This window comes from Dipodomys spectabilis, unplaced genomic scaffold, assembly GCF_019054845.1.
Source record: "Dipodomys spectabilis isolate Male_0828 unplaced genomic scaffold, ASM1905484v1 ptg000096l, whole genome shotgun sequence".
Taxonomy (NCBI): domain Eukaryota; kingdom Metazoa; phylum Chordata; class Mammalia; order Rodentia; family Heteromyidae; genus Dipodomys; species Dipodomys spectabilis.
In genome coordinates this window covers 5,861,721-5,887,592 of record NW_024870773.1, presented here as the reverse complement: position 1 = coordinate 5,887,592, position 25,872 = coordinate 5,861,721, and the positions used below count along the sequence as shown (strand labels likewise).

The following is a 25,872-nucleotide window of genomic DNA, read 5'->3' as shown; positions in this document are numbered from 1 at the left end:
CCCATTCTTAGAAGTTTAATGAACATGTTACTATATTGCAGAAAAACTTCATTCTAAGCGTAGTACCCTGCTCCATTCTTCTGATTCATTTTTTCCTTTACACTGAATAATGCAGCCAATAGCACAAGTACAATTAGTAATTCAGGTTCACTTGACATGCTTACTGAGTTCCTACTACGTGAAGAATAATAATAGTGTGAGTTAAATAAGCTCTGAGAAGTACCAAAGATAAGTCATGTGTCATTCTTGTCAATAAACAGCTTGCATCACAGCCAAGTGTAGTGGTACTCATCTGTAATATCAGTTACTTGGGAGTTGGAGGGGTCTGTACACGAAAATTTCCTCTAGTGTACAGGCATACTTAGGTAACCATATATTATACTTACATTTAGCAGTACATGAGGCAGTCAGAGTCTATATCCCAACTTGAGCCCTCTTCCCTGATTAGCATTATATTTGCTTTGGGGTTCTAAACACTAAGCAATCAACAAAAGTTCTAATTCTTGGCCTGTTGTAGTGGCTTATACCCATAATCCTAGCTATTTGAAAGGTTAGAAATCTGGAGGATTATAATGAAAGGCCAGTAAGACAAAACATTCTTGAGACTCCATCTCAACCAGCTGGGTGTGCTAGTGTACACCTGTCATCCCAACTACACAGGAAAACACAGATAGGAGGCTCACAGTCCAGAGTCAGGCACAAAGCAAGACCTTATCTCAAAAATAACCAATACAAAAAGAGCTTGTGGAGTGGCTCACGTGGCACATTCCTAGAAAGTGTAAGACCCCAAGTTCATACCTCATTACTGCCAGAGAATAAAAGAAGCATCCTAAATCTTGTGTACCATTACAGAAAAATGAACCAAAAATAGCAATTATGAATGGTAAATGAAAGAAGCATCCTAAATCTTGTGTACCACTACAGAAAAATGAACCAAAAATAGCAATTATGAACGGTAAATGAGACACACAGTAAAAGGATGGATTTTGTAGTGAGGCATCTGTGAAAGTATCTTTATGACACCAAACCTGTACACAAGAAAGAACACAAAGCATCTTGCTTTGGAAGAACCTGTTTGTTATAAATGGAAAAGAAAAAGATCTTATTTCCCTATGGAGCAAAGACCTGCAGAGATCGTGAACTGCATTCCCACTACACTGCACCGAGGCAAAGGGAAAGGATAGTCCTGGATTTCCTGTCTCAGTTGGCACCATACCCTGTGCTTACCTGGATCGAGCCTCAGAGGGCAGCGGGGGGTCATTGATGGAGTGGTTTGGGGAGGCAGATTGCTGAAGGGAGGAGCTGGGCACTTGTTTGGGGGATCTTGGCACTTCGGTGATGGAGGCGCCTCGCCCAGAGAATGAGAAGGATGAGGAATTCTCCACTGTTGGGGGCAGGTCATGGGCCTGGCGGGTGGCACTCAGATCTTGACCTCGTCTTTGGTTTTCCACGTTGAGCAGCACCTCCTTGTCAGAAGTTTCATTCCAGTGGAGGGTGTATTCCTTGGAGTCCACCATGGAGGTCCTGAGCCCCAGGCCCTCAGCCCTAGAGTATGGAGAACTTGACTCTTCATGCTTATCACTTACTCCTCCTCGTTTCTCCACAGCATCAGGGTCCTTCCTGGATTTGGTATAACGTGATGAATATTCAGAGTGAGCCTCGGGATCCAGAGTCAGTCCATATTTCTCTGCCAGTTGCCGTCTCCTTTCTGCTTTGTACCTCGCAATTCTTTCAGCTTTCGACTCAAGACTGTGAGTGTCCATGGAACCTGAACTACAGGTGGGATCACTGTGGATGCCTGTGGTCTCAGTGCAGCACTGAGCTTGAGTGTGTTTCTCTAAAGAAGAACCAGAAGTTTCCTCCTCTTCATTGGACCGGCCTACAAGCAGACCACATGAATAATACATACGGAGATCAAGCATAGACACATATCCATAATTTTTGACACTGTTCACCATGAGCAGTGGAGTGTCTAGGCTGCCATGGACTGACTGATTTCTCTCCAGTGCTCTTCAATGTTCAACCACCATTAATTTCTTATTTATTTTGTTGTTGTCATCATTGTTGCTGTTGTTATTATTATTATTATGTCATACTGCAACTTGAACTCATGGTCTAAATGATGTTCCTTAGCTTTTTGCTCTACTACTTGAGCCATATCTCCATTTCTGTCTTTTTGCTGGCTAATTGGACTTTTTTGCCTAGGCTGGCTTTAAACTTTGGTCCTCAGTGCTCAGTCTCTTGAGTAGCTAGGATTATAGGCATAAGCCACTAACACTCAAGTTAAGGTATTTTCTAAATTATCAATTATCTCTACAGGGCTGGGAATGCAGCTCAGTAGTAATGGCTCAATGATTAACATGTAGGGCCTTGTTTCCACTATGGTATTGAAAAATAATAAGAACTTCTATAAAGTCTGTATCTGTTCATACTTATATTTGCAATATGTGTCTCTTCATAATTACAGATTATTTCTTTTTTTAAAAATTGCTTTTGATCATTAAAAAAGGGAAGATGTGTATTTCTCTTTTGTTTATTAATCATTTTCCTTCTCTTTTTCTTAGGCAATGTCTGCTCAAGCTTACTGCTCTTTGCAACACTGATTCATGGCATCATTGTTATTGGTTTGCGTAAACTTTAATAGGAACATTAGGCCTTTGTCTTCAGAAATATTTTCAAACAAGCTTACAGTTTAACTTTGCTTCTATGTGTAAGCATTTGTAAGATTTTCTTAGAAGTGCATATGTTAACTGTTAAGCAGTTAGGTCAGCTGATCTAATTGTCTGGTGATTTGTTTCCCATTGTTACTGTGTTTTGAAAGTCTTTTCTCATCTATTTGAGCTCAGTGTACATATTTTCATGTTTACCAACTATTTTCACTGAATTAATAGCTCAAGTAGCTAGAATGCATTTTTTGGATTGGTATGAAGTATAAAAAAGAATGTGTCCCTCTTTTACCATTGTCTAGTTTATTTCCCAGTATCATTTTATTAAACAATTCTTTCCTATTGGTGCTGTAAACCTAGCACTTGGGAGGCTGAGACAAGAGGATTTTGAGTTCCAGGTTAGCCTGGGCTACACAGTGAGAGTTTTTCCTCAAAAACAAGTCTCTCTATCTTACTACTATATGATGTAAAAGCATAAACTACATAGCTGAATATTTCATTTCTGGCTATAATTTTTGGTATTCTGACCAGTTCTTATTTCTTCTTGTATATAATTAGAAATAATAGTTTTGGTTTTCTAGCCACAGGAAATTAGAAACTATAGACACATGTAAATGGATAGTATTATGATGTGAAATCAACAGCTATTTCTTAAGGAAGAAACTAGAAAACATTGGCAACAACAACAAAATAGTAGCACAGAGCTTGGAAGCCAGGGATTGGGGACTGGAGCATCAGCTCTGAGTGGGTCCCCTTCTGCTGGGGTCAAGGTCAAACTGGACATCCGGTGTCCATAACAGTGACTCTCAGTGACTGTGGAATCAAGCAAAAGCTAGGTCACATTTGACATGTTATATAATATTACATCTAGCTGGGTGCCAGTGGTTCGAGACTATAATCCTCAGGAGGCTAAGATCTGAAGATCATAGCTCAAAGCCAGCTCAGGCAGGAAAGTCTGTTACCTCCAATTAACCACCAAAAAGCTGAAAGTGGAGCTGTGGTTGAAGTGGTAGAATGCTAAAATTGAGCATAAAAGCTTGAGGATAGTAACTAGGCCCTGAGTTCAAGGCCCAGAAGCAACACAAAAAAAACAAAGAGAGAGAGAGAGAGAGAGAGACAGACAGACAGAGACAGACAGACAGACAGAGAGAAAGAGAGAGAGGAAGGGAGAAAGAGAAAGAGAAAAACCCATATGCAGTATATCTACATACACCAAAATTAAGTAAACTGCTGAATAAAAGCTTAAGAGGAAGAATTAAAACTGATCAAGGTTCAGCTTTGCCTTTACTCTCCCTGCCAAAGGCCATTACCCCCACTTTGCGAGGCACTGAAACATTTAGTTTTAGATAGCTATCACATTCATTCCAATACTAAAATAACATTTACTAAAAGTTTCTGACAGTAGATCCTACAGTAGACCCTGAGGGTATAGACAGATAGACACAGACAAACATAATAATTACCTTTAAGAGTCCCAAGTCTAAGGCAGAAATGTCTGGCTTTCAGTTACTCAACCATGTACCCCTAGAAGTCATTTCTTACTGCTGCAATATGGGAGGACCAAGCCTATGAGGTAGTGACTGCTTATGTATTGACACTGTTTTTTAACAAAAATGCATAAAAAGGAAAGACAGAGGAGGTAAGATTGATTGGACTACACAGTAAATGTGTGGAAATGTAACAATGAAATCCTCTGCATAATAAATGTATTTTTTGAGGGGGTAGGGGCTGGTACTGGGTTTGAACTCAAGACATGGGCACTGTTCCTCATGTTTTTGCTCAAGGTTGTTGCTCTACCACTTGAGCCACATCTCTACTTCCAGCTTTTTTGGTGGTTCAAATTGTGATCCTCAGATCTCAACCTCCCTAGCTAGGATGAGAGACAAAAGCCACCAGCATCCAGCATCCAGCACAACTAATGTAATTTTTAAAAAGTAGATGCGTGCAATTCAGTGTTGCTGAACATCTCATTTTCCAATACCATTGGGCTGGACTGGAATAGCAGTGGGTACATGCCAAACAGCCTGTCTGAGGATGGCAGCTCATGCTCACCAATGTGGGGGCTGGCAGGGTCGGTGGCGCGCATGTATCTGGGTGTGTCTTCCTCCAAGAGACGATGGGTCACCAGCCCTGTGCAACTCTGCAAGAGGATGGGCTGGGCATCATTTTCGATTCCTTCCAAGCGCCTGGCAATTCTTTCTTTTCTGCGAATACACCAAGAAAGGTACAGTAAATCATCATGGGAAGAATCAGGGCTGAGTGAGAAGTGAATAAAGCCCTCTATTCTTCAGTCCCTTACCTCTTCATTTCTAAAATCTCTTTCCTCTTTGGTTCAAAGATTTTTCTTAAGTCTGCAACTGAAACAAAGCAAAGGACAAAGGGAAGTCCCATGGTTAGGAGTAATGCATTCATCTCATTCATTCATGAAGCCTGTTTATGCAACTTTAACTTCTCTTCTTTGCTTCTATACAATGGTAATGTATATTATGGACCAACTTGCTGATTAATTGAAAGCAAACTCCAAATGAGTATGGGTACACATAGACATACACATGCATCACAGTTAGGACCGACAAGTACAGGTTCAAAAAGTAGGTTTACTTTACCCAGGGAAGTCAAAGGAGGCCTGACTTGTAAGCTCTCTTTAGTAATTTTTTTTAAACTTTTTGAGTTGTGCCAATACTAGAACTTGGCCTGGGCACTGTCCCTGAGCTTCTTTCATTCTACCACTTGAGCCATAGCTCCATTTTTTTTTTTTAGTTTATTGAACATAAAAGTCTTGTGGACTTTTCTGCTTGGGTTGGCTCCAAAGTGCGATCCTTAAATTTCAGCCTCCTGAGATAGAATTATAAGCATGAACCACTGGTACTTATTTATTTTTGCTTTGCTTTAAACAGAAACTCCAAGAGCTATCTATTTTGAACTGTTAGGTTTAACAAAGTACTATAAGACTTATTACTTTTTGTTGACTTTTTGGTGGTACTGGGTATGAACTCAGTCTTGTACTTGTTTGGCAGGCACTATACCACTTGAGCCTTTTCTTTTGCCTTATTTTTTCAGATAGGGTCTCATGTTTTTGCCTGGGTCCTGCCTGAGAACAACATCTTCCTAACTCTGATTCCCATGTATCTGGGATTACAGGTATACACCACACGCCCACCTTTACTTTAAGCTTTTATTCTGGAAAACAATCACAAAAGTACAAACTAGTACTATGAAATCCACAGGACCATCTGCAATCTACCTTCATGAACTCATAGCGATTCCTGTTTTATTCTATGATTTAATTAAGCAGGAAATGTTAACTTTTGTTTTTTCCAAATAATTTAGGTGGTTTGTCTGAGTGTTTTGGAGGAACTAAACCCTACATCAAAACAAACAAACAAACAAAAATACAAACCATTATTCAGATGGTTGGGAGGTTGTCAACAGAGATATGATTGTCTGAAATGTCAAACAATTTTTTCTTTGGAGAAATGAACAAAATTGGAAGAGAATAAAGATCACATTTGCAATCCTCCTTCACTGCATGATCCATAAGGGCTCATCTGAGAGGATTCTATTGAAGACTCAGGAAGGGATGACAGAGGGAGGAGAGGGGCTAGGTAGTCAGATAGCCCAGGGCAGCATCATTTTGAAGGCTGAGTTATAGGAAAAACAAAAAGGAGAGGACATGAATACAAGGAACTTAATGAATTTATTTTTTTTGCCATGGTGGGAATTGAATCCAGGGCCTTAGCACATACTAGACAAGTGTTCTGTCACTGAGCTACATCCCATCTTTTGTCTGAATCTGATTTATAACTATTTGAATTTCTTTTTTTGGCTATGAGGTACAACTATTCACTTACACACCCGATGTTTGTAAGTCTCTTGTGTTAGAGGCATGACTGGTTTTTGTTTATTTTTCAGGGCAGCTGTCTTACAACTATAATGGAACTGGCTTTTGTTAAGGTAGTCGGCTCACACCTATAGTCCTATCTACTCAAGAGGCTGAGATCTAAGGATTGTGGTTCAAAGCCAGCCTGGCAGGGAAGTCTGTGAGACTCTTATCTCCAATAAACTACTCGGAAAAAGCCAGAAGTGTGGCACTGTGGCTTAAGTGGTAGAGCACTAGCCTTGAGCACAAAGAGGCTCAGAGACAGTTCACAGTTCCTGAGTTCAAGTCCAGGACTGGCCAAAAAAGTCAATGAGTTAGGCATCAGTGGCTCATGTATGTAACCCTCCTTACTCAGGAGACTGAGATCTGAGAATCACAGTTCAAAGCCAGCCCAAGAAGGCAAGTTTGAAGGCAATTAACTAGCCAAAAGCTGGAAGTGGAGGTAAGGCTCAAGTAGAAGAGCACCAACCTTGAGTGAAAAAGCCAAGTGAGAGTTTGAGGCTCCAGAATTCTCTCTCCCTCTCTCCCCACCTCCCACTCTCTCACTCTCTTTCTCTCTCTGTCTCTCTCTCTGTCTCTGTTGTCTCTGTCTCTCTCTTTCTCTCTCTCTCTCTCTCTCTCTCTCTCACACACACACACACACACACACACACACACACACACACACACACACGTTATCCTGTTTCTTCCCCCAGAATCAAAGCAGCTGGAGGAAGAAGTAAGCTAGACCTGCATTGTTAGTCATGTTCCTATTTAGAAGACACACAAGGCTATAATAATGGAGCATCCTGTCTGGATGGTATAAGAGGGGTTGGCCAAGAACAGCTTCCCAGTTAATGAATTAGCTTGTGTTAGATTATGGTGATAAAACTTTAATGGGCAGTAGTACACATTTTGAAAATTTTCAAGGATGATGTACACTAAAGAGATTTACTTAATTATTTAAAGCCCAAAGCCCAAAAGAGGAGAATGGGTCTATATTTTTCAAAAGATTGCTCTATAAGTTATTGAAATTTAATTCCAACAGCCCTGAAAGTTATGTTTAAACCCAGGCCTCAACCCATAATTGAGATACACACAGTGGTATATTAATACTACCATTATGCTAACCTTTTCTTCATTATATTACACATAATATAACTTTTATTGGAAAAAGTTAAGATATACCTTTTTTCTTTGTTCTAAAAGAAGACTGTTCAAAATTCATGTCTACTACTTTAAATTTTGATTTTTAAATTTTTCTGTAGAAATCATGGACCTCAAGACATTTTCAATAAAGATTACAACCAGTAAAAAAAAAAGAAGCTAAGAAGGAAGTTGCTTCCAGCCATTATTCATTTCCATATTTCACAAGGAATGATCCACTAATGAAGGAAACTCACACAAACATCTCAAGCATGATAAAGCTCTACTATTCATTCCTATTACTATTACCACTCAGCAGCAACATTCTCTAAGATCCAGGAGAAGATGAGCAGGGATCCACAATGGTTAGAGCCACAGGTCATCACCGAAACTCAACCTTAGCCTGGAGAGGGACAGCAAGGGGAGGGACCCAGGCAGGGCATATTCTCCATCCCTTCAAGAATAGAGTGCTGGCAAGGGTAAGCAATTCACTTCTACTTGTGGGAAGGAAAGTCTCCAGAGATTACTGAACACACATACACACACACACACACACACACACACACACACACACACACACACACACACATAGATGCTCTTCATCTATCTGGTCCACATACTCAGAAGGCCAGTCCTAGAAAAGGACACAGACAGCTACAGTACACTGGTGCTTGTTTAAGGGGAACTGTTGGTTAGTGCAAAATAGTTCTCAGTTCCTGTAACACAAAAATGCCTCTTCCCCCATGATTCCAAAACCTCCTAGGGATTATCCTAGATTCAGAGTCATCAACTCAGGTGTAAAGATTTCTGCCAGACTGCCTGTCCTCCTGGACTTTCATACTCCTGGACAAGACAAACATCACTGAAATCTTCTCAAGCACATGTGGATTTGAGCTCCAAATGATCACTCCTGGAAGCTAATAGTCATCCACCACAGAGTAGGGAGGTGGAAACCATGTCTTACAGTCAGTCCTCTCTGATCATTATACTAAGGAATGAAGTGAGATTAAAAACAACAACAGCAACAACTAGAACTTTATTTATTTTTTGATCACTCAGGTCATGGGGCTTGAACTCAGAGCCTGGGTGCTATCTTTGAGCTTTTTTGCTCAAGGATAGTGCTCTACCACTTTGAGCCACAGCACTTCTGGTTTTCTAGTGGTTAATTAGAGAGTCTCATGGACTTTTCCTGCCTGGACTGGCTTCCAATCATGATCCTCAGACGGCAGCCTCCTGAGTAGCTAGGGTGATAGCATGAGCCACCAGTGCCTGGCTTATTATTCTTTTTTGTGCACATGCTTGTACTGGGACTTGAACTCAGGGCCTTGTGCTCTTGTTTGGCTTTTGTGCTCAAGGCTGGCACTCTACCACTTGAACCACAAGCTCCCCTTCCACCTTTTTGCTGGTTAACTAAGAGCCAAAATAAATATTTTCTCTCTCTTTTTTTTCAGGTATTAGTAAAGTTGGACAATCACACTGTGGAAATCTATGTTATAAGTTCATTGCTTAATATTTAGGGGCTATGTACAGTTCTATTTCAGTTATCTACTAGCTAATATGTATGTCTAAGTTTTCTGATATATACACATGTATTATAGCACTGGGGATGGAACCTCATGCATATTAGGCAAGTGCTCTATTCCTGAGTCACATCCCAAGCCTGACCGACAACTTTGACAGTTTTCTTTCAAAATTTTAAACAACTTTTAATGTAATCTATCACCAATAGAAAAGTTTATAGACACATTTGGTGTTCTTTCTCTTCTCTCTCCATGGGTAGTTTTGTAATATTTTTCCAAGCCATTTAAGAGTAAGCTGCAGCCATGATGCTTGTTTATTTCAAGATTTTTTTTAGTATTTCCTAACAATTATCAATAAAATTGTTCTCTGAAATTAGATCAAAGAGTCACAATTCAATTGACTGAATGCTATTTCCTAATTACAATTCATGAGTGGTTTAGGTTCAGTGATATTAGTCATTACACAATTCAGATACAAACAAGAATAGATCATCTAATTTCCGTTATAATAAGTAATGTTGTAATGTTCTATTTTGCTTTCAAATATATTAAGATCTGTTTTCTTTCTTTCTTTTTGGTGCTAGTACTGGGGCTTGAACTCAGGGCCAAAGTGCTCTCCCTTAGCTTTTTTGATCAAGGTTGGTACTACCACTTGAGCCCTATTTCCACTTCCAGCTTTTTGTAGGCTAATGGAGATAATAGTCTCTTGGATTTGTCTGCTGGCTGGCTTCAAAGCTCAATTCTCAGATCTCAGCTTCATGAGTAGGTGGGATTACAGGCATGGGCCACTAGCGCTTGGTTACATTAAGATTTTATGCTTTTATGTGAGTCATGTGTCATGGATTTCTTGGGAAATGTAGAACCTGTTGATCAATAGATAGAAATTTCAGATAGGAGTTGATTGGTTCATTTTCTAATAAGGCCACTTGAAAAAAAATTCTTCCTTTTTTCTTTTTCTCCCAGAGTTGAAGACTGAACTTGCCATGCAAGTGCTCCTCCACTGAACTGAATCCCCAGTCCCAAGAGATTCTTTGTAATAAGTATATATATAACATCAATTTTTTTTATTGTGAGAATACCGTACAGAGGGGTTACAGTTACATGGGCAAGATAACGAGTACATTTCTTATCAAGAATTGTTGCCTCCTCTTTGTTTCCCCTTCCCATCCCTTTCCTTACTCCCCCTTCCCCCCACTCGATCCTCCCCCAACACCCTACCAAAGTTGTAAAGTTCATTTTTCGATATAACGACATCTCATTGTTGCAATGGGTCCACCTGTATCCCTAGTGAAAGGATTTGTTTTTTCCCTTCCCCTCCACAAATTATACCAACATCAAATACAGTGAAAGCATGGGGGAGGGACATACAAAGCAACAAAGAAATCATCTTATAAATATGTTAGAAACAATTGCATGAAAGGAGAAAACAACAAAAAAATCTGAATACTTATCTTGGGGTTCATTTCCCTAACATCAACTTATCTGACCTTTTCTGCTTGACTTAGACATATACTAGTTATTACAAATAAGGGAAACCATGGGACCTATGTTTCTTTGGGCCTGGCTTACTTCACTTAATATAATTTTTTCCAAGTCTTTTCATTTCCTAACAAATGGGGCAATGTCATTCTTTCTGATGGAGGCATAGAATTCCATTGTGTAACACCAATTTTTGAGGCAATACTTTTCTGCTGGGTAAATTTCTAGGGACATGTTATATCTTCAACTAGCTCTGAGAGGCCTGTGGCAAAGACATTGTTGAATTTGGTTCTCCAAACCTCAGTGCAGTAGGTCCACCAAGGAAAAAGTAGTCCATAGTTCTGCCCAAGCATGCCACTCTTCTCTGTCATTTGACACCCTGAGAGCACAGGCCAGGCCTGTGCTCAGGCCAGACAGTGCTCAGACTCCTCACAGGGGGAACATACTTGAAGTCTCACATTTGGATGGCAGCCACTGATGTAAAGACAAGCAGCTTATAAAACAAGTCATCACAACACTAAAGGACTGACCAGGCAGGGTGATGATGGAAGCATATGGATTTCTTTATGGAATAATGAAAATGCTTGAATATTGACTGTAGTGATGAATGTCTAATTCTGGGACTACCAAAGGCCAATGAATTGTATACTTTAAATGGATAAATTGCATGGTATGTGTATTACATTTTAACAGAGCTGTTAAAGATCATAAAGTATTTGACCCATTTCTAAATTCCAAAGTGGAAAATCTTATCCTGTTATAACTTTTACACAGGTGAAAGTTTTTCATGCCTTGATTTTGTGCTTGTGGATATACAGTTATAAAAGTCCCCAAGAGAAAAAGGAATGACCATTTTTATATTCCGTTTCATGGGAGCAAGAGACTTTTGTTGAAGAAATGGAAAGAATTTTCTAGAAACTCAAAAACAAATATAAAACTCCAAGGCACTGAAACAATTATATTTAATTCCTTTTCATAAGAGCCAACAGACAAACATACTAATCATAACTGTTAAAAATGCAGAAACAGAGACTGCTGGGACTTCCTGAGTTTTTCCAAATGTCCCTGGCCCAGAGATAAAGCAAAGACTGTAAAATAAGACTTGGGACCTCAGCTGAAATTCAGGGTGAGGAAAAAGAAATGAACATTTGTGAAAATTTTATTTTTGCTACTATGATAAACTTGATAATAAAATGGTGAACAAACTTGCATCTTTTTAAATCTTATTGTAGATAAAGTTCCAATATGATTTATCTTAAGGAGCCTAGAATTTCATGCTCTTTGTGATTTTTCTAATCATTGTCCATGGTATTATTTACAAAAACAAAACAAAAAGAGTGATGGAAAATGGTCCCTTTAGCCTGAAAGAAAAAAGTTTTGAGAAACGGGATTGTGCCTAATCTGACAACTCCTCTCAACAAGGCTAAAATCTTCTGTCTGTCTGTCTGTCTGTCTGTCTGTCTGTCTGTCTGTCTGTCTGTCTGTCTCTCTGACTAGGGAATGAACTTAGGGCCTCCAGTGTTCTACCATGTGAGTTACACCAAGTCTTTTTTTTCTTTCCTTTGTTTTTCATATACAATCTTGTAATTTTGTCAAGTCCTCCCAAGTAGCTAGGATTACAGGTGTCTGCCACTATGTCTGGCCATACTTATTTATTTTTTATAGTCTGTTCTGGTCATATCCATAGATGTGAAGCTCTTAAGTATAGTTCATAATAAGTTGAGTTTCTTTCATGTTTTTGTCCAGTTAATATAGACTAATAAAATAAGAACGACAAAAACAAGTGTTATAAGCAAAATAAAAAAGGGTTTCATTGTCTTTCCTAATTAATCTTAAAATTGTAAGGACCATTTCAGTTCACACATGCATCTGTGTGGTAACTGTCCATAGCATCCTAGTCTGACATATAGCCATGTGCCTTCTCTTTGAACATTTAACACGGACAGCTTCTGAGATCATAATGGCATCCACTTCCATTCTGAGGACAGTGGTCCCACTTTATGTTCCCTTCTACTTTCTGTGGGCAACTGTGGTTTTAAAACAATATGTTTTGCTCTCTCTTGACTCTTTGTAGAGAGAGGCTACATCCATATACCGTTTATAACAGTATGGTGTTATACTACTGCTGCTAATCTCTTCCAGTGCTTAGTTCACATGTATTTGAAAGGTCACAGTGTGTACAGGGTTCAGTACTATCCACAATTGCAACAACCACTGTGGCTCTACTGTTCCTCGCCCCCACCCCCACCCCCAGGTTTGGAGAAACTACTAGAGCTTGCTTTCTCATGTGAAATCCTATCAATTTCTTTCAGTTCTCCACACTGTTCTTAAACAGCCTGTTCAAGTTTCATCCCCCCCAGTCCAAATACATGGAGCCTTTCAACCAACTACCCATCAGCCGCAGATGGTGTCTAGATGTTCTATCCATTCAGTTCCTCTGTGTCTTTTCAATTGCATTTAGTTTCTATTAAAATAATATTTCTTCTGATCTAATTCCTTTTGCATCGGATTTATATTTTCCCTTTTGGAATAGAGAGGAAAAAAACCCTGCCCTGCCTACCAACCTGATCTTTAAAGGACAGGTTATTATATCCTGTAAAGCCCATTCAGGATGAAGATATTCTGTAAGCTAAAGGACCTTCTTACTAGCTAAATGATCATTCTTATTACTAAATGGTCATCCCTCATGCTAGTGTTGCAATTGTTGGAAAAAAAATCAAGTGACATTTTCTCACTTCAGAGGTGAAAGTACAGGGAGCCAATTCTTTGCAGGTACAAATATTTTGCTGGATGTGCACCATTAGATGTAAAACACTTAACACTGGCAAACAACCAGTGGCTAGGGGAGCAGTCCCTAGAGAGAGTGATTGGTAGGGGGTGGGGGGCACACGGGGAGCTTACTACCCTTGGAGGAGGCTAAAGGGTAAGAGAGAATACCAGATGCTAACTCCATTCTCTCTCCCTCTTTATCTGGATTCCAGGGAAAACTCCAGGATACTTAAGGTCCAAGGGAAGGAACAAATAGAAAGATGAGGGAATGAGAAAATGACACAGTGACTGAAGCTAATTCTTAGAGGAGCCAGGAACACAAAGGAGAGGTCTGAGAAGTGCTCAGTGCAATTCAGTGTCCACATACTCTTAAGCCATTTAAAAAAGCTCTTACCTTTAGGAAGTGCAGCTAAAAACTTGGCATCGAGTTCCCTTTTGTGGTTAGCAAGCTGCTCTTTACTTTCAAGAGTGAACTCGTTCTGAAAGCTAAAAAGCATTCCATTAACAAGATGACAGAGGTCAATTTAAAATGCAGGATAGAAAGTGAAAAACAAACAATAAACCAGGACATCAAAACCATGCTACTTGCAGATATAGTAAAATATATACATAGAGATCACAAATATAAAGTTTGATTTTGGTGAGTATACTGGAATGCTTTTGGTTTATTTACATTTATGTTAATATTATACTTTTTGGTGCAAATAAATGACAGTATTAGTCTTAGCAGCTGTGAAAGGTAAGGAACACTGCTGGACCAGGGTCAAAGTCTCCCTTTGTTCAGATTGACAACTTTGTCTAGACTCTAGGACAGCTGTGTAGGCTTGGGTTAATTATCCAACCTCTGTATAGTATACTTTCTTTCTTCTCAGAAAATCAGCAGCTTGTTGAATTGATACATATATAGTCTTCTGGTGTTATATTAAAGTAACAGATACTTTCAAATAACCAAGAAGTCGAAGTGTGAATAAAAGGTATGAAAGAGCTGGCATGGTGAGACATGCGTGTAATCTCAGCTACTTAAGACATAGGAGATTTGATGTGGGTCCCAGGCAATAGTGAGACACTCTATCTGAAAGACAAACTAGAGTCAAAGGGCTGGAGGTATGGTTCAAGTGGTTTCCTACTAACCATGAGGCCTTGACTTTCAAGGCCCAGTACCATCAGAAAGGAGGGAAAGAGGACAAGTTTGTGCAAGACTTAAAAGGCACATCCTAAGATTGTCCTCGTTACTTCCACCAGACCCAATGAAGCATACACAACTCAGCCCTCTTGCTCATGCAAAAAACAATTGTTTTCCAGGGGTTATAATGGTTTAAGAATGTCCATCAAAGCCTACTTTATGCTACTTATAGGGCTCTCTACACTGAAGTTAACGGATAGGCACAAAACCTGGGGTGGGCCGGTTCCAGTACACCACGGGGATGACTCAGCCTCAGTTTACATATTCCACACGAGGAGCAGCTGAAATGGAAATGTCCAGGGTTTCTGGGTACACAGCTCTACGGTGATGTATTGCATTCACTGTGGAGCTGGCCTTCTCCATGGCTGGATACGTGTCCCCCAAAAGCCCATATGAAAGAGACACCTAGTGAGATGTCATTAGGTCACTGGTGGTTTGTCCTTGAAGGAGTCTGTGGGACCAGGGTCTCTTCCTTTCAGTTTCTTCTATAGGCTCAAAGAAATGGACCCACCTGATCTTGAACTTGAACCTCCAGAACTATAAGCCCAAATAAACCTCCCTTGACTTGATGACTAGCCTGTGGCAGCTATTTCACTGCAGTAATGTGAAGCTGATTGATATACCCATAAACCTATTTCTCCATTTGTACCTCCATGGGAGTGGGCAGTATATTTCTATAGTGGCTAATGAAGAGACTGAGTAGTTGCTATGTGTGGTGTCTAAGAGGGCATAGGAACAATCTATATCACCCATGTAAATTAAGTTTGAAGGGTCTCTGCACATTTTAAAACATGGTACACCATCTGAAGTTCTGGTTATTGCATATAAATGCAGTAGAGCTTATATTCATAAATAAATGACAAGCATACATATGGTCTAGTAAAATATTGAGCATATTAAGTTTTATAAACCACATGCTGGACTGGCTTGAAGATCCCAGGACACCTGCCTAGGCAGAAATCTAGCCTTAGTGCTAGTGTCTACACCATGAATTATAAGACAGTGATGGTTATTTTCAGATGTATAGTTTAGTACAAACCTACAAAATAAATTCATGTAGAAATGCACCCTACTTACAGAATGGCAGTAAGTAATAAAATAAATATTTAATTACGAATTTGAATATTCTACCTCTTGAGCTACAATACCACTTCCAGCTTTTTCTGCTTATGTGGTACTGAGGAATCGAATCCAGGGCCTCATGCATGCAAGGCAAGCATTCTACCACTGAGCCACCTTTCCAGCCCCCTACAGTAGTATCTTTTAAAACTCACAGGTTCCCATGCACAAGCCATAACCCCATGGCTGCCTACAATTCCTTTATTTGTGGCTTCTTTCCCCTATTCTTGCACACTACAGATAACTTCAGAGGAAGCAGATAGGTAGACAGAAAAAACGAGCAGACCGGTTGGGAACCTGGGCTCTGGCTAAGCCAGTTTGCTGAGGGTTCTGGATGATGCAAAACCTTTAAACCAACACAAGAAACCACCAGGTTTTTAAAAAGCATTACTACCCCTTTGTTTTTTCTACATAAAAATGTGCTAACTGGTAAGGTGGCTCAGTGGTAGAGTGCTTGCCTTGCATGCATGAGGCCCTGGGTTCGATTCCTCAGCACCACGTAAGCAGAAAAAAGCCGGAAGTGGCACTGTGGCTCAAGTGGTAGGGCACTAGCTTTGAGCTGAAGAGCTGAGGGACAGTGCCCAGGCCCCATGACGGATCCAAAAAAAAATGCACTAACCAATGGTGAGAATACAGGCCAGGCATCTCGGCCAAGAATTCTGGAACATACATCAATTTATCAATGAGTAATACCCCCTTAACACCACTGCAGTAACGTGAAGCTGACTGATACACCCACTTGTTTTTTTAGCTCATAACTTCACTCCTTTTTTTTTTTTTCCTTTTCTATTTAGTTATTTTTCAAATAGGTTCTTGGTCCTCAGGCTTCTACCTGGAGTTGGCATCAAACTACAATCTTCCTATCTAAGCCTTCTGAGTACCTGGGATATAGGCATGATGCCAGTTACACCCAGCTTATTTGTTGAGATTGGAAGAAGTGGTCCTCACTTTCTGTCCAGGGTAGCCTCAAATCTTGGTCCTCCTGATCTTTCCCTCCTCAGTAGCTGGGACTTTAGGCATATACCATCACATCCAGGTAGAATGAGTAACTCCTGTTATATGGCAAATATAACACAATTTCCCCCCAAAAGCCTTTGAGACACCTCCTTCTCCCTGTCTCCTTCTCCTCTTGTCTGAGTCATCAGAGCTGTACGCACATAGCCAGGCCCCACTCACAGGACTGACAACAGTGAGCCTTTAGCTCCCTGGGGTCTGCTTTCCTTCCTCTTCTGGGTCAACTCTGTAGATCTGGGCATGCTGTCATACCTCAACCAAAAGTCAAAAGCCTATATTTCAGTATGAAACCACATCTGCATTTATAACTGAAGTATGGGCTAATTTTTGTAATTAGAACTCTATGATGTTCTAGTATTGAGAAAACCTTTTGTATTTTTATCTAGCTGCCTTTATCTTCTCTGACATGACGCCCATGCTTTCTGACTCATTTTCCACCCCCTTACCTTCCCTCCTTGGCTTCAATCATCTCAGAAGACCTTGCCCTCTGCTTTCAGGATGGATTATTTTTTTTAATTGTGTCCTATTAACCTAATTATATGCCTGGAGAGCTGGAAGGGGGTTGTTAAATGGAGAGCAAAATGCTGTTCTGATAATGTCCAAGAGAACATTGCATGACAAGGGGGGTGGAGGGGTGGGCAAAGCCCTTTTACCTTTTTTTTTTAAGCTCTCCTAGTTGGTGTCTGAGGGGCTAGATTTCTTGTGTGGCCTATGGTTTTTATATGGCTAGGACATTTTACTTTTAGTAAGATGGTGTCCTTTGAATAGGTTACAATGAAATAATAGCCACACTCTCTGAATTGCTGTGCCCACAATTTAAGTCTGTCCACCCAACTGTCTGTACATTTCCTGTTTTTCCTGTCCTCAAATAAGTAATGCTTTCTTGTCTCCCTTTCTTTTCCTTCCTTTTTCTTAGTCACTGATTAGTTCTATTAAAATAGCTAAGAAATCAAGAAACCTGCCAGGGTTATATTAAGTTCTTTTAAAACATGTCAGAGATTCAAAACATAAATATGCCAAGCATCATATTTATGATTTTATCAGTCAATTATAAAAAAATGCTACTAATGACCTGTGTCATTATTGCTCCCATTTACCATACACACACGTGTATAAGATACATCAAGGACTTGCCCTAGCTATATTAAGCCAAATCAAAGAGTTATAAGAGCATCTCTTCAGTTTTCAAATGCAGGACTGAGCTCTGCCTGATGAGGACAGAAGTCAGGCAAGTGTTTGTTGTAATGTAGTAGGGTGAGAATGTCACAGTACACTAGGAACAAGAGTATCAGGCTAGGTGAAGTGTAGACAGGGGATTGGACCCTTGAAGCACAGTGAAGCACAAGTTGAGACTCATGCCTGAGGATCTACAGACAGCTTTGTGCCTCTCCTTGAAAATGGTATTAGTGGTTTACAATGAAGCAGCTGAGGGGTAGCTCCTTGTATGGTACACACTGTCATTTTTACATTGTCTACATGAATGATGACAGGGCCTCAGTGACTTAAAACATTAAGTAAATGAAATTGTACCAAACAACTTGTAGTCAAAATACAGGAGTATAGACAGGTGAGGAGAGAAATGACAAGACCAGGCTCAGGCTACAAGAGCTTCATGGGCAGGTAGCAGCTGGAAATCTGCAGGGAGGGAGGGAGGGAGGGAAGGAGAGAGGGAGGGAGGAAGAGAAGCAAGAAAGGAAGGAAGGAAGGAGGGAAACAAGCAAGGAAGGAAGGAAGGAAGGACAGACATGAGAAAAAGAGCAAGAAAGAGAGGCAGAGTGAGAGAAACAGAGAGAGGAAACAGAGAGAGGAAACAGAGAAACAGAGAGAAAAAGAAGGACAGAGACAGACAGAGAGAACAACAGAGAGAGAGAGAGAGGGAGAGAGAGACCCCTTTCCAAAAGATCAAAAGCTCCAACACTTGATTGGGAGATTGCAAGAGGACATCCAAGTTTAGAGTTAAGTGTGAAAAAAATAATTGTCTTTCCTAAATTAGCAATTAATTACAAATGACTGAAACATTTTATGCCCCAAATAGTTCCTCCAACACATTAAAGGCAACAGAAAGATTTATTGCCTGAGCATACTGTTAAACCAGCTTGCTTCATGCACATGCATGCATGTGCCCATATGTATATATTATATACATGTTATATATGCATATATAATATATATAAATATATATGTCTGCTGTTTTTGCAAGTTCCTTGAACCTAGGACCTTGCACATGCTAGGTATACACTGTATCTCCAAGCTACATCCCAGTTCCTATTTCATATATTCTAATGACTAAGACTCATAAGAATTTAAGAGAACAAGAGAAAGCTAGGGTACAGCTCAATGTGAGCATGCGTGCCCAGCATTTGTAAGGTCCCAAGTTCAATCCCTAGCACTTCAGGGATTTAAAGAGGAATTTCAGATAATCATTTAAAAACACTACAAATCTCCAAAATTTAAGATTTCTTCAACAAAGGCCATTTTACCTTGGGACTTTCCTTTGATGTGGAAATCCAATGAAGTTTAAATTTTTCTTGTTAAAATCTAAGGGAAAAGAACATAACATTAGAATACTTACACAGGATAAAACATCTACTAAGAAAACATTTTTCAATCTGTCTTTGAATTTATAATTTAAGGAAAAAACATCAACTAGCCAAGAAATCAGAATACAAAAAATGTCAGTGCTGAAATTCATATTTCTTATAATCAAGTTTTTGACTTATCTCTTTCCTGAAAGTAGCCATCAAATTTCATGTGTTAAAAATACTTTGACAGGCTAGGTGTCAGTGGCTCATGCCTGTAATCCTTGCTACTGAGAAGGCTGAGATATGAGGACCGTGGTTCAAAGCCAATACAGACAGGAAAGTCCATGAGACTTTTATCTCCAATTAATCACCAAAAAGCTGTAAGTGGAGCTGTGCCTCAAGTGGTAGAGAGTTAGCGTTGAGCAAAATAGCTCAGGAGAAATGCCTAGGACCTGAATTCAATCCCTAGAGACTGGTACACGCATAAAAATATTTTCATATAGTTCGGTGTTATAGTTTAAAGTTTTTATGACAATAACAAGAACTCAAAATAAATACCTAAAACCAGAGCTATGTATTGAAGGGGAAAAAAAAGAAAAAGGAAAAAAGCAATTTTGGTCAAGGTCATCAGAAGTACTGAGTCTTTTGCTGGATAGATAGATCTGAGATGCTTTTAAAGAATCAAGAACTAGGGAGAGGCATGAAGAATTAGAGATGTCTCAGTTCTTATCTGTTTACTTTAATTAAAAACCAAACAATAACAACACATTACAAATACTTATTTGTTTTTGTGGTTAAGATATCATATTATTATTTTAAATTTTATTTTATTGTAAAGATGCTGTAGAGAGGGGTTACAGTTACATAAGTAAGGCAATGAGCACATTTCTTGGCAAGCATTGTTACCCCCTCCCTAAAGATAGCTGGTCACAACTCCATTCAGGAACAACCCCCACCCTCCCACTGAAGTGAACTGGTTAATCAAAATCAGGCCCATATTACCAGTCTCACAGATAGTAAATCTGTTTTACAGAATTTGGCATGGTGACCACTTGTGGACCAAGAAAACCTCATGTACAATACCCATAGAAACTTCTTCCCTTATTGAAGTACCTTTCACTGTTGAATATTTTCAGGCAGAAGCCTGAGGAATAAGAAGATCGAATGCTGACATGTCTTTATACACATGCAAACATATATATAATCCTGAAATTTGGAAATTCTAGCTAACTAAAAAAGCACCATATAAAAAGAAAGATGTAAAACCACTTAGACATCTAGGCTTTTCTTTCAAATATACGTGCATGTGTTAGCTATTTAAAGAAAGAGAATTCCGTCCTAAAAGCTATCAAATATTGGAAAAGAATATTCTGGAATCTGAGGCCTGAATTATTCCAGTAAATTCCTGACTGTATGTTTGTGCTAACTTTCAAATATAAAGAGATTAAAAATAACCTGGGTGTCTCATTTCTGTACAAATACCACACTGAGACATGAGACCATTCAATAAATTAAAAGCATATATCTTACATGGTGTAAGAAGAAGGCCTACTGAAAAGATAAATATATTGCTCAAAACTGTCTCTCATGAAGAGTTAATAAGAAGAGACTCAAATACTATGCCTACTAGAAATAATTTGTAACACACAACATTTGGCTTAGGAAAGATTTCTTAATGAAAAGAGCAACATCAGATACAAAATTGGATTAAAAACCTGGACATTCTAATTTAATTTGCAAATTTTCCTATGTAAGCTCTTTAGTGGTTTAGAAACATCTTTTAACTTGCTAATAAAGAAAGAGCATGTACCTTGTCAGTAGCTAGATGATAAGCTCATTTATAAAGTCAGATATTTTCAGCTTTCTTTTTTGAGAAAACTGCAGTTATCTACACATAGGAGAATGCTGAATAAAACAGAATTCCAAGGCAAATATATTACAGAATGAATACATACATGCATTGGATATTTCTCTTGCCTTACCTGGTTTTTCAGAGAACTTCAAAGCTCCCAAATAGCTGGAAACCCCAGGGCTTCTGAACATGGTGGTACCCTAACAGCTTTGACTAACAGCCTGCTACAACTAATTCTCAACCAACAATGGTTTTGGTCTAGTCTAAGCAAAATTGGGTTGAGATTTTTCACAGTGCAAGGCTAGAGCAGTGAAACACGTGTGTCCTTGAGCTTATGGTAAATACAAAGCAAAAGGCTTCAGGCTAAAATGAATCAAACCCCTTAATCAGATTTCAAGCAGAAAGTAGACCTGGAGATGCTGTACCAGAGTGAGTCCCAGGGATGGAACACTGATGACAGTGTCCCTGCCGAGCCGTGGTTGAATTGCAGTACAGTCTCTGCTGAGAACACAGTATTGTCCCCTAACCACTGCGGGGGGAGTAAAAAAAAAATAACCACTTCTACCTCACAACAAATAGCTGGGTACCAGAGGCTCGCATCTGTAATTCTAGCTATTCAGGAGGCTGAGATCTGAGGATTGTGGTTTGAAGCCAGCCTGAGCAGAAAACTTATCTCCAATTAACCATCAAAAAGCCAGAAGTGGAGCTGTGGCCCAAGTTGTAGAGCACCAGACTTGAGGGAAGAAAAACTAAGGGACAGTGCTGAGGCCCTGAGTTCAAGCCCCAGTGCTGGCACAACAAACAAACTAAACTAAACTAAACTAAAGGGACAGTAAAAGAAAGCAAGTAAGCTCAGTGACAAGAGGGCCAGACAGGTCAATGATGGAGCCTTGGGGTTGGGAATCAGGGTCATGATCGTGATTCACCCCGCTTCCACCAGGAGGCAGGGATTCTACATTTGTATCTTTAGTCCATGGCCATATAAAATCAGACTCATCTTATCTGAAGGTTAGCAACTATATTCTACAATGACTGTAGATTTCACATCCTATACTCAAACCAGATTGACTTAGCTCAAGTTCTAAAATGCAAACACACCTAGGATGAAGTAGTAGAGCATTTGCCTACGAAACCTGAGTCCCTGAGTTCAAACCCCAGTACTGACAAAAGGAAATGAAGAACCATATGCCAAATTAATTAAGGTATCCAAAGGAAGGTAAAGTAACACTTGCTTATGATATGGCCAGGGGCAGCACTTGGCATTTTCTCTATTCTTATTTCCTTTTCTAAAACCAGGGAGAAATACAGCAATTTTGGCACTTAAAAAGCACAGCAAGAGGCTCAAGTGATAGAACAGTAGCCTTGAGCAAAAAGAAGCTCAGGCACAGAACCTAGCCCCTGAGTTCAAGCCCCAGAACACTCACACAAAAGCACAGCAAGAAACAGCATAAGCCTTGTGAATAGCTGTAGAGGAAAACTTACTGAGAAAGCATAGATAATTGTGGATGAAATGGAAAAGCAAGTGTTGGAAAGAGAAGAGAAAGGAGAGGGAATAGTTGAAGCACTAACTCAGCCAATGGGTAAATGAGGTAAAGTAATGCGTGCTGATAAATAATCCTTCATGAGAACTTCAATCTACAAATCATGGCATGTCTCGATCACCATTTATTTCCTGAAAACCACTTTCACATAGGACATTTAAATTACCCTAAACAACTTTAAATGTTTCTTTTTTATTTTTAACATTTTATTGTAAAGGTGATGTACAGAAGGGTTACAATTGCATAAGTCAGGTAATGAGTACATTTCCTTTTGAACTGTGTCACCCTCTCTCTCATTCTCTCCCAGTTTTCCCCCTCCTGACTTCTCTCCATGCAAGTCATGTAGCTCATTTTCAACACAGTGTCTACTGAGTATCACTGCTGAATTGGTTCACCCTTGCTCCCACCATTTCTGTGCTTTCCCTTCCCCTCCCCAAATCAGATAAACTTATATACAAGACAGAACAGTAACAGAATACAAAACAGTAACAGAAGGGGAGGAAAAAGGAGGACGGTAAACAGTACAGTAAAAAAAAAAACACCTCTGCTTCCACTTTTTGGAGTTCATTTCAGTAAGTATCAGCATGACCATGTTCATTGCAGCACTGTCTACCATGGCCATATGTGGAGTCAACCCAGATACCTGTCAGTGGATGAATGGGTCAAGAACATGTGATACTATATATATGCACAATGGAATTCTGTGCTTCCATCAGAAAGAATGACATTGCCCCATTTGTAAGGAAATGGAAAGACTTGGAAAAAATTTAGTAAAGAGAAGTAAGCCAGACCCAGAGACACATAGGCTGCATGGTTTCCCTCATTTATAATAATGCCTATAAATCTACAAGTAAACCCAATGAATAGTAAAAGATAAATAATTACACCTGGACATGATTAATTAAACAGCAGTCTAAACATTCACACAGTGAGAAGAAAGGAGGACTTTCTTAGGGAGAGGATTGCTAGGGCTCAATAACTATGTGCATATGATCAGGTAAAATGATGCTTATCTAAATGTTTCTTTCAAATTATCATTAAGGAAAAAAATCTGTTCTAAATTTTCCAGCTAAAATCTCATTCTACTATCCAAAGAATCTGGGCATTCTCTTGAAGTTGAAAGTAGAGTATTACTAGAATTTTCTGCCTCATCTGCTAATCATCATTAAAAAATCTGATTTAGATATGGCTTCTTTCTTCAGGTTGCTAGTGGCTCATGCCTATAATCTGATAGAGTCAGGAAGCTAAGAGCTGGAGGATCTCAAGGCTCCAAGCTAGCCATGGCAAAATAGTCCATGAGATTCCATCTCCAATTAGCCAGGAAAAAGCTGGACTGAAGGAATGGCTCAAATGATAGAGTACTAGCCATAAGCAAGAAAACCAAATAAGTGCGAGGCCCTGAATTTAAACCCTGGTACAAGAAAAAACAGCATGAAATTCTTTATGAATTATGGATATAAAATCTATTTTGTAAATATCCCCTCCATAAGAAGCCAACTAAAATAGAAGGAATCTACATTTTACAAAAATTGGAATATCAATTTTATTCCACACTAATTACAAAAAGTAATCACTAGTATGATGAGATAACTATTGTGTTAGGCTAGCTCATTCACACAAAGAAACTTCAAAACTGTATTTCCTCCTATCATTCTGTAGGTTAATGCAGTTGATTTATTTGCAGGGGGAACTTCTATGATGTGGCTGTGCCCATATTGAATTTGAAGGAGAAGACATATTTGTAGATAGGGATAACAGGATATTCCCTCCAACAAGATCACCTAACAACCAGCTCTGCACCAGTCGAGGGGATGCACAAAATTCTCTGCCCTGTGTCCACTTAAGAACACTATTCTCCCTAATTTTCAAAGCACTGTAATCTTCAACGTTGAAGAGCAATGACTATGGAAGTGAAATACCAAGCTTTAATCGTTATAGTAAAAGGATGAACATGCAATTTTAAGTTGCCCATGAATGGGCATGCAGAAATGCCTTAGTAGGAAAAAATGCTACAGCAGGAGGAAGGCCACTGTCATGGCATGTCAGGAGGTCTTGACACATGGGTGATAGCTGGCAATGACCTGGGTGACCAAGCAAGTTCTATGAATTCAGCATCATTGGAAACAACAGACCTAGACCTCGGTAAATCAAAAACATTGGACCCTGCTCCCAAATCCTTCATTCATCTCCTAGACAAAAACTCAGGCAACACCTGAGACACACTTGTGGGCGTATCTATACCCTTTGTGCCTGGCTGAGAAAAGGAACTGTAAGTATTAGCTGAACAAATTGATCAAATAAGCACGTAGATGACTGGGGATGCCACTTCCTGTCTGAGATACCTCTTCACACGTGGGCAACTCTACTTGTTAAACAAGTGGCCAAAAGGAAAGCCCCTAATAAAACCTTATTGTTCTTGAAATTTGAAGTGGCTCTGTAGCAAGTAAATAAATTGTGTGAAGGAAGAAACAGGAAGACAGAGTCAGAGACTCACAGAGGGCATGTGGGATGGTAAAGGCAGGGAAGATGATGCCTGAGGTTCAAGCACTAATGGAGTCATTATGAGTCCAGGGAAGAAGGATTATCTGCCCAGGAACCAAGGTCACAGGATGACAAAGGATAGGAGTGTTACACCATCCAGAACTGTGCAGTTCATGACTGCAGTTCAACCTACCCAAGGACCACCAAAAGGGCCAGTCCTTGAGGGTGATAGATGCTGAGAACATTCCAGCACTCTTCTAACACAGTCACAGGTGGCATTCAAGGGCCATCATTGAGGAGAACATGGAAACAAAGCCAATGAGATGAGCAGCTGCCAAGTATCCCAACTGGCAAATGGCTGTTTTCTACTACCACGGGGAAGATTTGGTAAATAAAAGGATGAGAGACCTTCATCATCACCATCATCATCATCATCTCAATTATATCAGGGACAGAGAACCCAGTTTTTCCTCCCCAAGATGGATGATCCAGTGCCTCACATACGCAGATGAGAAAACCGAGATTCGGCACGATCTAGGATAAATACCCAAGCAAGGATAAACTATTAACAATGTACTTCTGAATAGCAGAATAGCATTCTCGGGCAGACCAGACAAAAGCAGAGAGGGAACTGAGGCAGGGGGTAGGAGCACAGGACAGGAGAACCAGCTACAATACCCCCATCTAGTTTCTACGTCCACACCTACAGCCATGGGCTGAG

At 39.7% G+C, this 25,872-nt stretch overlaps 1 protein-coding gene across 7 annotated transcripts in view; it reads right to left on the bottom strand.

The window, feature by feature from the left end:
- The window catches only part of Svil (supervillin), a 211,603-nt gene that overhangs the window by 72,713 nt on the left and 113,018 nt on the right, over positions 1-25,872 (bottom strand). For all 7 annotated transcript variants that reach the window (XM_042686010.1, XM_042686004.1, XM_042686008.1 and 4 more), the window contains exons 4-8: positions 19,236-19,293; positions 13,834-13,925; positions 4,966-5,023; positions 4,719-4,870; positions 1,228-1,879 (exon numbers count right to left, since the gene is read on the bottom strand). In XM_042686010.1, coding sequence (XP_042541944.1) covers positions 1,228-1,879; positions 4,719-4,870; positions 4,966-4,973 — 812 coding nt within the window. In that variant the 5' untranslated portion in view covers positions 4,974-5,023; positions 13,834-13,925; positions 19,236-19,293. The remainder of the gene's footprint in view (positions 1-1,227; positions 1,880-4,718; positions 4,871-4,965; positions 5,024-13,833; positions 13,926-19,235; positions 19,294-25,872) is intronic.